Raw genomic sequence first — 14856 nt, forward strand, 5'->3', positions numbered from 1 at the left:
CCTCCCCAGGACCGCACTGCTCTCTATTGTCTACTGCCTGCTTGTAATTATGCTACCATTCTATAATGAAACTTGTTGTTGTTGTTGTTGGTGTGCTGGGAAACGTACCACCCACCACGAAAACATGTAATGGCCAAGCCAACGCTCTTTGACTTACCTATTTTTCCAACCGAACGATTGACAGATCTTTTCAATCTGCGCAGAAGCCGGGAGCAGCCCAAGGACCATTTCTGTGTTTGGCTGATATCTTAACGAATGACATCCCCCTCCTTCTCGATCCCTTCCAGGTCTTCTAGTATGTCACTCCCACCGAGAAGCCCTGCACCACCAACCGTTGCCTTCTTTCCGCCTGACCACACCTCGTGAAACTTGATGCTCTCGTCACTGGCAGCGACGACTACGCACCCCTCCATGGCGGTGCGGTTTCGCCTCTTCTCCCTCTCGCGTCTCTCTCGGTCTCGATCTCTTGGGTGTCCTGTCGCATCTCTGGCAGCCCTGTAATCTGGTGGACCTTGCGGGTAAGGTATTGCGTACAGTGCCCGGTGTTCCCCTTCCTACGGGATAGCCGCCACCTGCCGGCACTCAGGCCAAGAGAATACGGCGATCCGATAAGGATGGTCTGGCTGGGCATACCCGAATGTTGCAGCGATCTCTCGCCGTGTTGTGCTCCATATGAGGCTCGTCACCTGCGCGTGCACCGCGATGGTAGCCAGTGCCACCCCGGACGTGGTGTGGTAGAAGTGGATGCACTTGTCGTGAGACCCACCCCCAGTGGCAACGAGCCCATCCCGCCAAGGGCAAAAGGCGATGGCTTTCACAGCAGCCGTATGCTCCCACCGATGCTTGGCCTGCCGCTCACCAATGATGCGTGGATTCCCCGACGTATTAGAGAGTGGGTGTCGGAAGGAATCTGACGCGGCCGAGATATTGGCAGGTAAGGCTGGCGAATAACGGGGCGTAGCACGCTCGGCGGTGATACGGCTGAGGTCCCAGAGGCGAGTGTTGGTATCAGAGCGAAGAAAACGCGCAAAGGGTGAGGTTATGGGCATGCTCGACAGCCGATCATCGATCGACCCGAAGGTCACGGGCTGGCTTGTGCTGCTAGACGAAGACAATGATGTCTGCCGTTGTGTAGTTATAGAAGCACCAGGCCCAGGAAGAAGCAACGGCGACTGCCTCCCTGTTGTAAAGCCGGTCATTAAGTGTCGTAGCTCAAGTTGTTCGCCAGTGGTCTGGGGCGGAATCGGTTCCCGATATGCAGACAAAGTATTCTCCACTTCTCGGTCAGGATCGAGCTCCTCCGGTGGTGCAGCAACATTCTGAGCCTCAAAGAGGAAACATATATTGTCGTTGCCTCCCGTGGCGAACATGCTGCCGCTCGGCGACCACGAAAGCCCACAGATCTGCTGTGTATGAGCTGTGATGTACGCGAGGCACTGAACACTGCCTCGCCAGTTGTGGCGATACGTCTCCCATGACCGGGGCCACTCGACAGCGTAGTAAAAAACATTGCCGTGCTCGTCGCCGACGAGGAGATCCTCATTCTCGACAAGGTGGCCGGGATTGTAAGGGTTGACTGATGGGCGCAGAGAGACGGTGGGCTTCCAGCTGACACAGGCAACCGGGGCTTCTTCGACGTGTGGAGCAAATCTGAACCGAGGATATTGCCGGTCATATAGTGTTGGGGCATCCCAAAGCGACATGAGGTTCAAGATTCCGTTCGATCGACCGTACGCGAGGATGCACTTCTTGCCCTGAGCCGATGAAAAATCAAGCGTGGTCAGCCATGAGATATCACTGAGCCCGTTGTCCTCAAGCGTCTGGACACCCGTGAGCTCCGACCAACTATAAAGTCTCGCACCAAGACCCACAGCCAAGGTCTGGCAGACAGGATCGAAGGCTAATATGGAACAATAGAAATCATCTCGCAGACTAGGTGCATCGAGGACCTTGAACGGAGCAACTGGTAGCGTCCGCAGCTCTGGTGCTTGTTTGGTCGACTTCTTCGTAGGATGGTCTTCTCTGACTAGTTGCGTACCGTTCCAATATGTCTTGCGCCCTGACTGCCGGTTGAGCATCTTCGGCTGCTTCTCCGCCATGGTTGAGAAGCGATCGAGACCAAGTATTCTCGATGACTAGTCGATCTCGAAGGCTGACGCGAGGCGGGCCTCATGTTTCTCGGCATCTTCTTCATCTTTGGGCCGTGACGGGGGAAACTGAGTATTGAACATGGGAGCATTGGTGCCACTCGTAAAAAGACCACCCCGACCGTCTTCGATGGCTCCATGACTGGGAACAACGGCCCCGATGGACCAGATACTGCTACTGAACTACAATCAATGTCAGTCACGACAAACACAGTCAAACACGATCTACATGAGGGATCTGGCTCAGACCAAGCACATCATTTTAATTCTGTCAAGGCCACGTCTTCCTCCTCGGAACAAAAGACAGGGAGAGAGAGGGAGGGAGAACATTCGAGAGAACTCACCACTCTTCTGTCTGTCTCATCGACCGAGGCTGAATCAAGCACTGTTCCACTCTGGCTTGGCCGTCTTGACTTTCGAGCCTCCGTTGGGGAAGGTGGCAGAGCCCGCCGTCTGAAGCAAAAAGGGTCAGGAGCATCTTGGTTGTGACGCACCAGTCGTTCAGATGGCGAGAGATCTTGCAAAGCACGGGTAGTCTGCAGCCTCTCTGACCGAGGTGTCCTCTCATCTCTCGTCGGTACAAATCGATCTAGAGCTTTCAGTGATCCTGCTCTAGAACCATTGATAGCAGTGTTGTCAGATCCATGGCGATGGTGGGTGGATTTGGGCCGAGTCATGACTGGATAGGAATCGGTTCGTGAAATCCGTCTTCTTGATACACTGGGAAGAGTAGCGAACTTCCCACGTTCGATGCTTGGCGAGGAGAAGATTTCTTTTTCTGGCGTATTTTGTCCTGATGTCTCAGAGTCTGACTCTTCTGAGCTGGTCCCATCGTATGTTTTTGTACTAATAGACAAAGCCGTCCGGCCGAGACGGTATCTCGGAATTGACCGTATCGGTGACGTCTCGAGCGAGCCATACCCGGAGTCTGCGGAGCGGCCGGTGCGGCCTGGAGGTTCAAGACAAACTTGTTGCGTGCGCGGAGTAACAGGCGTGCTTGGTCCGGCCATCGTGAGCTGCAGGGGACTCAGGTGTCCGAGATCGCAGATGTCCACGGGGCTTCGAGCTTGGAAGCATGCGTATCAGTCAAGTCGGAGACATGCAGATAAGCGAAGGTAGTGAGTGACTGGCTGGAGGAGACCTGAGGCGAGAAATACGATAAAGAAGTGTGCTCGAAATTCAACAGGGAGGAAATCGGGCCTGTTTCTAAAGAGGAGATGGGGCGGGTAAACATATGAGATGAGAGAAGCTGTCCCACCTGCCTCTGCAGACAGAAGGCGACAGCTTCGATTGCTATGGCCAAGAGGGCATAAGCAACTGCAGAACTTCTCAAACCATCAAGGGAGAATGCGTAGTCCTGGAAAGATGTGGTCGATTGAGAGTGTCATAACACTGTTCAGTATATGATAGGAGGAGCAAGAAGTCATCGTAGGTATGTTGAAAAACAGGGTTGAGGATGAGGTCAGGGAAGACTTGGACAGATGCAGAGAAACGGAAAGAGGAGAGGACAATTGCACTGTAATGGATTGTACGCACTAGAAATCGAGAGTGTCAAGGGGAAAGAGAGACTTGAAACTCATCATAAACTATGACCACAAAAAGTTGATACTGCTGCTTCGAGGTGGAGGACATCTGATTTGGTAACTCATGGGGCAGGCGTGCCATAGCGTCATCAGCACATCCAGCAGGTGAGCTCGAAGGCCTCACAATGTAAACAAAAGTTGAATCTGTGTATATCATACTCAAAATCTAAATAAATATATTTGGAGGATAGAATACTTTTCTCAACATTGCTGAAGCTATACCAAGTACAAATGAAAGGCAGGTGCAGGGGAGCCCCCCTGTTAAGTACTTTAACTAGGCTACTGGCCGGCCCCACTAGCTGGACCCCTGTCTTCTGGATGTCTCAGTACCAAAGACCACAACACCAAGCCTGCAGTTTTGGAACGTCATCTTGAACGCTACCCCCTCCTGTAACTGCCACCAAGGAACAATCACACACAGCGTTGAGCCTACTGTAACAAAGAGCCTTGCCTTCTTTCTATCTCAAGACTTTACAATCTCGAAATGGCCAGTGTATGGCACCTCTATCCAGCATATGTACGAAGAGAGAAGTTGACTGATAGCAAGGGAATCAGCATGGCGTAACCCGAACCACCCGGTCACGCACGGAAGAACAGAAGCAACAAGAGCTTGATAAGATCAGCAAGTATCGCGACCTCGAAGAACAAATCCGCACTCAAGTACGTACTGCCTCCCCTCCCCTTCCGACGCTTGTGCTGGTCTTGGGCACGATTCTCGGCTAACGGTTCCATCGCAAACCAGATCGCGAAAGGCGACGATTATACCCCCGAGGCCTTCCAACTCACTACAAAGCTACTCCGCCTGAATCCGGAATACTACACAATATGGAACGTCCGCAGACGCTTGCTAATATCTGGATTGTTGTCCAAACCTGCGCTTGGGTCTTCGCCCTCGAAGGCGTCGCCGAGTTCTTCTCGGACCGACACTACCACAGCGTCTTCCGCCGAATCCTCCTCCTCTTCCTCGACCACGATCCAGCAAAGCCCCAAATCCCAGACAACTGGGAAGAGTGGTACTATAGCTGATACGACCGGCGAAAAAGATGGATCTGGAGCGGCGGAAGAAGAGAAGACGGACACGGGTGCCAGGGCTCAACAGAACGACCTGGAAGTGCTCAAATCTGAGCTTGGCTTCACGGTACCCTTGCTGATGGAATTCCCAAAGTGTTACTGGATATGGAAGTATCGCTCTTGGCTGCTCCAACAGGCCATAGATCGGCTGGAGCCATCTGTTGCACGGCGCATCTGGGAGGAGGAGTTGGGCCTAGACACCAAGATGTTGACCAAAGACCGCCGGAATTTTCACGCCTGGGGCTACCGTCGAAACGTTGTCGGACAGCTAGAGAGTGAGGTATTGAACGGCAAAAGCATGGTGGAATCGGAATTCGACTTCACGACCAAAATGATTCATGTCGATCTATCAAACTTCTCCGCATGGCACAACCGGAGCAAGCTGATCCCCAGGTTACTGGTTGAGCGTGGTACGGATGATGCTGCCAGGAGGAAGTTCTTTGACGACGGTGAGTAGTGTGTTGCTATCTCTTGATTGTTGAACCTGGGCTTGACTGACACTCCAAAAGAACTGGCCTTGATCCGAGAGGCTTTGAACGTGGGGCCTGATGACCAGTCTCTCTGGTATTACCACCAATTCCTCATGTTGGATCTGGTCAAGCACGTCGACCAACCCACCATTACCATAAGTTTGACCAACAAGGACAGAGTGACATACATTACTCGAGAAATTGAAGACATCAAGGATCTATTGGAGGATTATGATGACTGCAAGTTGATCTATGAGAGACTCATGGACTACACACTGGCATTGGCTGCTCTGGAGCAGAGGTCACTGCGAGATGATGAGCAGTCTGACTTGAAGACTTGGCTCTCCAAGGTTCGAGAATTAGACCCAATGAAGAAAGGTCGATGGGATGATCTTGAACGACAAATGGGACTCGGCATGTAATATACAGGTGACCACATCTCAAAAGCTTAATGGGTTAATCTCGTACTATCCCATAGGCCTAATCCACATGCAGACCAACAGCTACTCATTGTCCCGCACTTTCGTCAGCCTTCATTGAACTGCTCTGGCTGTGTCTCATGACCACCCTCTGCGCCAGTGTGATTGGAGTAGCTATAAACCTCAGAGGCGTGTTGCATCAATAACAGTCCACAATATAGTGTCAACGCAGGGTTGCATGGAGCAGCCGGGACCTGCTTTCGGTTGAATGCAAACATCAGATGAATTCCCAGTAATATTGGTTTGGTTCAGCGACATACCATCTTCTGTTTCATATAAGTTATAGAATAAAGCAGTCGTGTCAGTGGCCACATGATGTAATAATCGAAAGCTATAGAAGGCATAGTATTTCATCAGCATTACCCCCTCGATTGCAAGCAAGCTCGATGTGATTAGCAGGCAGTATGTTCTTTCCCCCACTGCCATTGATTGATGCCAGGTAGGTAGACAATGGACCACATTGTCTATTCTTGTCTTGTTAAGAGAAACGACAAAGGAGACCTGGCAACTGCATCAAAGAAGCTTCCTTTTTTCTTCGATGGACCTCATAATTAAACACGCGCTTTTGTTGTTGGACCACAAAACGTCGTGATTGGCGCCAGGTCCTTCACTTTCAATTGACATCAGGAACCAGTGTGCTCGAGAACCTGCTCCCTTCCTGTTGTTTCTTCATCTGAATGCTCACAACCTGGGTAAACTGTGGATTTAATCCAAGCACATTTCTGGCACGACAGAGAATTTCATTTTTGTCTTCGAGACACCAAGATAATGCAGACATCGAGCCTCAGCACCTGGAAGCGATTCTACCATATTTAGCAAGCGGCAACAACAAATCGCCATCTCGTACGCCCAGCGCTCAACTCACCTCGGCTTCTCAACACGACCTCAACCATTCTGTGCAGGCCAACTCGTCCCAAGATATGTGTCTCTTCATCTACACCGTCTCAGCATGCAAGCACACACATTTTCAAAATGTCGCTGAGTGCCCCATCGCGCAGGGCCTCGCCGACAGCCCCGGCGCTCGGCTGAACTTGACGCTCCAACGACCTAAGTTCCTGTTCGACACGGCACAGTCAACGTCGCGCACGCCGGAGTACTACAAGGCCACATTCGACTGTCCAAAGCGCAAAGCCGTCAGACCTGTGGCGGAACTCTGCCCACGATGCGCTGACCAGCAGAACCTCGCTGCTGTTTCTGAGTCGCTGGAGGCGCCGCCAGCTATGGTGTGTAACGTCGCGGGGAGCGGCAGTGCTGGAAGCGAGGTGGCGCTCGTGACGGCGAGTTCTTCTGTTAGCGATGGAGGCACGTCAGGTACGCTCTCCATATCGGATCCAGGGGACGGCAAAGCGAGAACTTGCGGGCTAACGCGGTGATGCAATCATTTACAGGCACATCAACGCCGAGGTCGTTCTGGAAGCTAACCCGCCCGAGAGAGTATATCTGAGGAGGACGAAGAAAATAAGCTTGGAGGACTTCATAAGAACGGGAGATCCAGCGTTGTGTGACTGAAGCTCTATCAGGCTCGAGTGGAGGATGGTATTGAAATTTTTTTCTTCTTTCTGTGGATCAAGGCAAGCGATGGCGCATGGAGTTAGGAAAAGGACCACGACAGACATGAAGGGCCGAGTCTCTACGGATGATTTGATTATCTTCTTATGGATGCACACATACCCCTCCCCAAAGAATCCTCATAATGGTAGTACGAAAGGGAAAGTTTTAATAAAATGAGGAACACAAAGAAAGAAGACAATAGGAACACTCATCTCACACGTCTCAGTATACAAATGGGATGAGTCTGTACGGCACCCGCAGGCAATACTCCTCCCACAAAGGTCCATACTTGTCCCTGCACCGCTTGTCATCGTCCCTCTCCCTTGTGACCAGGAGACCTACGTAATACAACGGGTAAAGCCATGGCGTCCACGCAGTCATGGGGTGCCCGACTGCCAGCGCGATCGCCACGGCCTCGAGGATCTCACCAATGTAATTCACATGCCTCGCGACGCCCCAGAGCCCTCCACAAAACAACTCTTGTCTACCATCCTTGGACCGGATCGTTCTCCTAGGGTCGGCTCTGCGCTCTGCTGAGGCTCGCTTGAATTCAAACTTCTGCAGGTTCGCGCCTCGACTCAACCCCCACCCGGTGAAGTAGATGCCCACGGCCAAAGCATAATAGGCCGTCCCACGGTGAGGGTTAGGCAGCGTGACAGCGGCGGCGATACTGACCGGGTAAAAGAAGGGGTAAAAACACATACATCCCCACACGAGCTTGAAGCCGACGCGCTCGGCGAAGAGGTCGTACGTGTACAGCTGGACGTTTTCCCAGAAGAGGTAGTCGCAGACGAACCAGCTCAGGAAGGCCGCGGCGAGAGCGACGCCGGGGTTCGGATCATCCGGGCTGGACAGGTGGTGCGCTGCGGCGTAGGAGAGGAGGTTGAGCTCGAGGTGCACGGCGCCGATCACGTAGAGGAGCATCTTGATATCGAGGACGCGGCCTGCGAGGGTGAGACGCGGGGTGAGGGTGCGGCCGAGAAAGAACTGAGATGCGAGGGTCTCCGAGGAGGGGTTTCCTGGGTCGGAGCTGGTGGCGACGAGATATGTCGTGCAGATGAGTCCCGTTGTGCAGGCAGACGCGCAGGTCTCCCAGAGGTGGGCGTGGAGAAAGTCCCAGGGCAGAATGTCGAGGGTGCAGAGGCCGGCCCAGGACAGCACCGTTGCTGCGAGAACGAGAATGCCATTCCTGCAAGGAAAGCGAAGAACGCGTGAGTGACAGGAGGGGAAAATTGCGATGAGAATCAAGTCAAGGAGGTGAGCTTACAAGCGATACTTCAAGGGTTTGTCTTTGGCATCGCGAACGTAGCCTTCTACTTCTCGTGCGGGCAAGGCAAGATGAGCGATGAGGATGAAGAGTTCCAGCAGTGGCGAGAACAACAGAGCCTTTGTGTCCAACATGATGATGGCTTATTGATTGGGAGAATTGGTTCTTTGAATTCATTCAAGGCATATGTTGGTTCAAAGGAGAGGGGAAAGAGGTTAAAGTTCAAGAAGGGAATTGGCATGGATGTATCAGGTCCGAACCCCAGAACCCTCGGGGCGTGGTTCGGTCCGGCGCGCTTGGTTGCAGCCGCCGCGCAACGCGAAAAAAAGACAATTCTGCACAGTATTATAGCCTGTCGTCTTGGCATTTGCATGTGCTCAGCAGTAATCATGCGTCCACACTCTCGTCTTGAATTTTAGGCCGGAAGCATAATTCTGAAAAGACCATCACGGCATTGAGTTCTGGAAACATTGTGGCAGAATGTGTGTGGGGTAAACTTCAGGTCAACTCCGAAGTTTTGAAGTTTGCGCAGTGATTCGACCTCATCCTGTGCTCATAGATGGTTAAATGGCTCTTGTGAACCTGGCTCAACATACCCAGACTAATACTGGGTAGTGTTCACAGACAACTGGTTTCCTAGATAAGAACAACTATATCAACTTTCTTTGCTTTATCGAGTTATACTGCAGACTTCAAGTGGGTTACAATGCTGTTGTATCAAGACAGCAGTTGCCAACTCCGTTTCTCTCGAATATATATCCCACCTGAACAAGAATGGACCCATTTTCAGTTCTTTTATTTATCTATCATTCATGTTAATCTACAGACGGAGCATAATCATGGGACCGGATCATAAGGTCCACAAAATGGTGAACAAGTCCAACCCCAGGTCTGACAACAGGCGTAAGGCCAGGCCCATCGCTGACTTCGGACTATTCCGTACAACGGAGGGGCGAGTTTTTAGGAATGATTACAACCCAGTCGCCCTCCTCGAACGCTTCTCCGGACCTGCCGAGGACTGGTACATGCGATATCTCGTGGCCGAGGAAGAGAGGCGATACGTCGGATTCACATTCCTCTACGCAGTTTCCACCTCACGATGCGCAATGGCCGTATTCAGTGCTTTCCTCGAGGAATACGGCCACCGCTTCATTGACATCCGGCTCTGGGAGCTGGTGGTGGACTGCTGGCTTGCTCAGGGTGGCAGAGCTGACGCGCTTCGGTTCCTGTCTTTTCACAACATCGTCAACGAGTGCGTGGTAGCTTCCTTCAAGCAGGCCTTCTTCATGTACGCGGAAGAACCCGGCCAGACTGAGATTGCCATTATGACTGAGGCGCCGGCATGGCAGGAGAATCCCTTCCTGCGCAGTGCGCAGCATGTCGCAGAGGCTCTCGGTGGCACATCCGTCAAGGCGTGCAGGGCCTATTTGTCTTGGAAGAATCAGGACTCCCAATTGGGAGACGAGAGATACGACTTGATCGTGGAGTTCAGTCGGGATGGTGAGTACAATGAGAATAATGCCATCACTCCCAAGAACAGTCACGTTGAGGAGATAGGTAAGAACAACGATGGGAGCCGCCCTGAATGATTGGAGATGTTGGGTACTGGGAAAGTCTCAGAGCCTTGATGATGTTAGCAAATGTCAAAGGTACATATGGTCTGGGTCAGAATAAGTTTTCCTGAGCTATTAGTACAATATCTCATCATTGGTCAGTGACTTTGTCGAGTCAACGTGGTTCACTTTAGTTCTGTTGAGCAGTGTTTGCTTAGAAACACTTGTAACACAGGATTTAATCATAAGTTTTCAATTAAAGGCAAATAATACTGCACATTTGTCTTATAGTATATTGGACCAAGTAAAATGGAGCTTTCTGAGCATTCCCTGATGAGAATCTATTTGTGTGCCACAGGTCTCCCCATCATCACCACGCGGACGCAGCAGTCCTACCAACCATTACAATTCTATCTCTGGGAAGACAGAAAATTGTCCCAGCGGCATTGATGTGCAGTAGTTGAAGATTTCGATATGACAACCAGTCCCTAGGAATGGAGACATGTCTCGTGATGTTGTCTAGCCCTTTGGAGAACCTGAGATGCCACGTACACAGTCTGAGGGACTTGTCAAGAGAATCCAGTCTCTCGTTTGGAAGAATATTCAGTGGGATCCCAGCCTCTCAAGACTTTTGATGGGATCTTCAAGGCATAAGCATCGTCCATGAGGTGATTAATTGTGGAAGTGAACCTTGTCGTATTAAGTACTTCGAACCGGAATGGTAGAGTTCGTGAAGCTGTACGTCGAGAGATAATAAGAAGCATGTACCCAGGGAAGTGAGTACTTCCTCTTCAATCTTGTCCTTGTTGCCAGTCGTTCTATCTGAAACGAGGTCTGGGAACATGAGCGGAAGCTGTATAAGAGGTATTGGGTCATCTTCAAGGATCCTCTGTAGGCGAGAAATGGTTCTCATATTCGTAGAGTCACTGGAATCTCAATGACATATGCCAATGTCGGAAGAGTTGACGCAGATCACCTGTTCTGCAGATCGAGGATTGTTTGTCCACGTTGATGATGCCAGACCAGTGGAATTTATATGTTCGCGAAGACCAGATTCGCGACCATACTTGAGCAGAATTATTGAATGCCACAAGAACCTTACTGGAGTCCATCGAAAAGAGCAGTTCTCATAAAGGGCGAGACTGGGAACCAGCTCTTCACTTGGACTACTGAGCTGAGTTTCTTACATCTTACGATTAGGGGAATAAAAACTATGTCTGAATCGTTGATATGTTCCCAGTCCAAACGACATCTCACGATGTATCCATAATCAAGCACGGCGCTACTCGATTCGAGGTGATCCTGCTATATTATCCTGAACACGCTTCCAATCCTGAGACCCATCTTCGAATGGAGCATATTTCTGGATCAAATGAACAAAATCGTCGAAAGCACTGCGGGGATCGTTCGTCAGATATTTTTTTAGTGATACAGACTAGACGTGGGTGACTTACAGCTGCCGTGCTGGAGAACCTGCATAACAAGCAGAATGCATGAGGTTGGTTTTTGCGCTGTAGAGACGATTCCTATCATCCCATTCTTCTTCCGGCTTGCTTGCCTGGAAATGGCGTAGATACTCCCGCCGGAACACTTTATCCCGAAATCTATGCCTTTCTGCTCTCCAGCTACCCAGCTCCATCTCATTGTGTGCATAATAAACACCGCAATCGAAGATGATGGGGTCTCCGGAGTCAGCGTCGCTCGCAACATTGCCGTCCCATAGATCTCCATGGATCAGACAAGGTTTGATCGAGTTACCATGTGTCTCGAGCGCACCGATAAGCCGTGGTATCAGATGAGATTGGACTCTTGCGAAGACAAGTTCCATTGCCGGCCAGACTCCGTTCGTCTCGGTGTCTTGACGTTTTGCTTCCGCCAGCAGGTTGGAGAAGAAAGACGTCCAGCTCGCATCCCAAGCGATAGATTGTAGTCGTGCCCCGTCGTAAGTCTGTATGCCAAAACCAAACATACCAGTTGGTGACTCGCTTCTTTTGTGCATTTCTGCGAGCCTAAGTCCCAGTTTGGCAGGATCTGGGAGGCCCGTGACAAGGTGCCTGAACTCAATGAGGAGAAAATAGCTCGCAATCTCGACGTTCTTCAGCTTGCCCCACGCGATAGGTCGGACCACTAGCTTTGGCGCCAGCTTGTAAAGTTCTGTCAAGCCAGTGTATTCGCCTTTCAGTTGTTGCTGACCAAGATCGCCAGCCACATACTGTAGCAACATCAGTCTTTAGCCCCGTGGCACTGCATCCGGGTGATTTTCAGTCGAAGAATGATAGAGTTTCTGCTTCTTACCTTGGCAAAAAAAGACTCTGGCTTTCCATTCTCCTTGGTGGTCTCAATCCTGAGAGTGAATGACCATGCTGAGAGGCCATGGCTATAGACGGACTTCACAATGCTGCCCTCGGGAAGCACTAGGGAACTTGAGCGATATCAGTATATATGACTCAAACATCCATTTCAAGGATTGTGAGATTTGCCTTCACAAATTGCATCGTCCAAAGGAAGTGTTCCACCAAGAGAATTACTAAGTGTGGTAAGCTGGTCCTTGAGCACGCGCTGAGCCTCATCTGCCATCTTGGAATAGTATATCAAACTTGAGTCGTGCGATACTTGCGCAAAGAAGGCGCAGGTTTTCTAGATCATTGCCTGGGCGGCTGGCGGCTTTTACATTGCCCGGCGCAGATCATGCAGTAGGCAGCCCAGAAGCGGGGTCCATCGCATAGGTACGCTCCTGACCGATGTGAATCTAGAACAACCCTCAGCGGCAGCGGCCTCGGCCAATTTGGTTCGCTGTGCGCTTGCTGCGATATTCTTGGCGATGCTCGAGATCATGATTGGTAGCATGGAAATTGGCTGATGTTGTACGTTCTTGGGGTTTTGAGTGCAATTTGTGGTCCTTTGCTACTTCTAGAGATGCAGAAAGGGCATACCTGGCGTAGGCAAAGGGTGAGAATAAAGACACAAGAGATGTTCTGATCACATTAGACGAAATTATTCAAATTTCGCAAGTCTTGCAGCAGGTTGGTTGAGACTCTAAGTACACGTCTGCATTTGATCTTCAGTTAGGTTTACCGGGAAAGTAGACCATTGCCCATGCCTTGTCCGCAGAATCTCAGCAGCAAAGGTCATCCTACCCTGAAGCCGCGCGTATGAACGAAATTGATGTGCATTTCCTGGTTTCAGACAGCCACGCTTTTATGCACGCTGCTCAAACTTTGCGAATTTGGGATACCTTGGCAGGATGTAGTCTTCAACCTCTTTGCTCTTATCCGGATGAGCAATATAATCAGAATGTAAGTTCACTATGAAGACAGAATGACTAACTAAAAGCTGCTCAGTAAAGATGACTTACATGAGAAGCCTCACATGCATGGTCACTCCTTAAGTACAGCATTTCAGAAATTGAATTACGCTTTCAGACACTAAACATCAAGCCCTGAATTAATCACTTTTCGGATTTTCAGCCGGTGCTAACTCAGGTGGTCATGTGGACACTATGATCGACTAGCATGCTTCATTGATTGAATTGCACAATTTTGTCTCCCTCAATCTTATGGGTTTGGCTGGTGTATCTGAGTATGAATAGCTGGAGCACCGTAATGCAGTAGCAGGTTGGAGAGTAAGCCCAGTCGCTGCACAAATGTTGATAACCTCGAGATTAGGTTCCGAAAGACAACCTCTCTGGCTGGTCTGTATCGTGCGGCCTGCTCAAAAAAATCCGCTAGAGACTCCGCCTAGGTCTATTAGATTACTATCAGATGATTCAAACTCATGCCTGTCAACCCTAAGCTTCCCCAAGCCAAGGGAGCCATAAAGCACCTCTTGGCCCATAGTCCTGTGTCCGATGCTCAGTCTGGGCGACGTAGGGAGGAGGAGGAGGTGTAGGCATGTCTTTCATGCTGGTGCGACCATTGACGTAGGTGGGACAGGGGCGAGAGTGAGGTGGGAGATCAAGCAGGGGAATGTCATTGAGTTGATGAACACCACTCTGCTGCTGCTGCTGCTGCTGCTGCTGCTCATCTCCGGCTTGGTCGTGCCCAGATCTGGACGATTTAGTGAGGCAACACAATAAGAGGCAGTTGCAGGTGGCGAGAATGAGCGAGATGAGGATGATGATCAGCATGGTACTGTTGGTGAGGGGCTCCATGGTGACATGCGACAGCTTTCCTCGAAGATGCAAAAGGCGTTTGGGAGAGAGTTGAAGCACAGCTAAGCCCCTCCTCTGAACGATTATGGATAGAAATTTGGATAAGGTGCGTTGTGAGTTCTTGTCCAGTCTTGGGAAGAGGATAGACATCAGGAATTGGTAAGACCATCTGGGAGGCCCAGACCTATATAATTCCCAGAACATCATTTTCCAGGATTTGTGACAATATCACTCCCGTAGCTCTCTTCTACTAATCCCCTTAGCCTTTTCATTGTTATGAATTCCTGCCATGGCCCCAGGTTAGAGTGGTTAGCTAACAGTAGTACTGTCGTAGTGCCTTTGACAATCACATGCTTCAATACAGGGATCGCATTTCTTGCATACTCACAGTGTCTTGGTTGGAAGAGCACGTTTTTGAATGGCTGGTGGATGATTTTATAGCTGGCATTGGATACATACTGATGTAGCGTATCAAATTGCCATGTTGTATAAGTAGTCATCATCTGCCTGAGCAAGACAGTCCTCTGCGCCCACTCTCTCCAGCATTATTGAATAAGAGTCTGAAAGTTCGATATACTACGAAAG

At 50.5% G+C, this 14856-nt stretch overlaps 7 protein-coding genes across 7 annotated transcripts; 3 read left to right on the forward strand and 4 right to left on the reverse strand.

Annotated features, from left to right (window-relative positions):
* Positions 1-248: 248 nt before the first annotated feature.
* M406DRAFT_338965 (WD40 repeat-like protein) lies at positions 249-3157 on the reverse strand (the record flags this gene model as incomplete). The annotated part of the gene is made up of 5 exons (XM_040921407.1): positions 249-447; positions 559-854; positions 1317-2127; positions 2158-2330; positions 2492-3157. 5 exons carry the CDS (start codon positions 3155-3157, stop codon positions 249-251), a joined length of 2145 nt encoding a protein of 714 aa, XP_040776485.1.
* Positions 3158-4848: 1691 nt separating this feature from the next.
* On the forward strand, positions 4849-5771 carry M406DRAFT_355955 (protein prenylyltransferase). The gene is made up of 2 exons (XM_040923304.1): positions 4849-5250; positions 5311-5771. The coding sequence occupies exons 1-2, from the start codon at positions 4881-4883 to the stop codon at positions 5691-5693; spliced, it is 753 nt and encodes a 250-aa protein (XP_040776486.1). The 5' UTR covers positions 4849-4880; the 3' UTR covers positions 5694-5771.
* An 899-nt stretch (positions 5772-6670) lies between these two features.
* On the forward strand, positions 6671-7194 carry M406DRAFT_329427 (uncharacterized protein; the record flags this gene model as incomplete). The annotated part of the gene is made up of 2 exons (XM_040920426.1): positions 6671-7061; positions 7139-7194. 2 exons carry the CDS (start codon positions 6671-6673, stop codon positions 7192-7194), a joined length of 447 nt encoding a protein of 148 aa, XP_040776487.1.
* A 329-nt stretch (positions 7195-7523) lies between these two features.
* Positions 7524-8702, reverse strand: M406DRAFT_329428 (uncharacterized protein; the record flags this gene model as incomplete). Its single annotated transcript, XM_040920427.1, has 2 exons — positions 7524-8490; positions 8569-8702. 2 exons carry the CDS (start codon positions 8700-8702, stop codon positions 7524-7526), a joined length of 1101 nt encoding a protein of 366 aa, XP_040776488.1.
* A 732-nt stretch (positions 8703-9434) lies between these two features.
* M406DRAFT_67962 (uncharacterized protein) lies at positions 9435-10429 on the forward strand (the record flags this gene model as incomplete). The annotated part of the gene is made up of 2 exons (XM_040925115.1): positions 9435-10125; positions 10413-10429. The coding sequence occupies 2 exons, from the start codon at positions 9435-9437 to the stop codon at positions 10427-10429; spliced, it is 708 nt and encodes a 235-aa protein (XP_040776489.1).
* Positions 10430-11403: 974 nt separating this feature from the next.
* Positions 11404-12533, reverse strand: M406DRAFT_255909 (uncharacterized protein; the record flags this gene model as incomplete). The annotated part of the gene is made up of 3 exons (XM_040917064.1): positions 11404-11515; positions 11576-12333; positions 12417-12533. Coding segments are annotated over 3 exons (987 nt in total), but the record flags the coding sequence as incomplete, so codon positions are not given.
* Positions 12534-13908: 1375 nt separating this feature from the next.
* Positions 13909-14271, reverse strand: M406DRAFT_67964 (uncharacterized protein; the record flags this gene model as incomplete). The annotated part of the gene is made up of 1 exon (XM_040925116.1): positions 13909-14271. The coding sequence occupies one exon, from the start codon at positions 14269-14271 to the stop codon at positions 13909-13911; it is 363 nt and encodes a 120-aa protein (XP_040776491.1).
* Between the last annotated feature and the right edge of the window lie 585 nt (positions 14272-14856).

This window comes from Cryphonectria parasitica, assembly GCF_011745365.1.
Source record: "Cryphonectria parasitica EP155 unplaced genomic scaffold M406scaffold_4, whole genome shotgun sequence".
In the NCBI taxonomy this organism is placed as follows: Eukaryota; Fungi; Ascomycota; class Sordariomycetes; order Diaporthales; family Cryphonectriaceae; genus Cryphonectria; species Cryphonectria parasitica.

What these genes read in the sequence shown, in the direction of transcription:
- M406DRAFT_355955 (XM_040923304.1), top strand. Translation starts at nt 4,881, where the DNA reads ATGGAATTCCCAAAGTGTTACTGGATATGGAAGTATCGCTCTTGGCTG. An exon ending in GAGGAAGTTCTTTGACGACG is followed by an intron (nt 5,251 to 5,310) that starts GTGAGTAGTGTG and finishes ACACTCCAAAAG; the next exon opens with AACTGGCCTTGATCCGAGAG.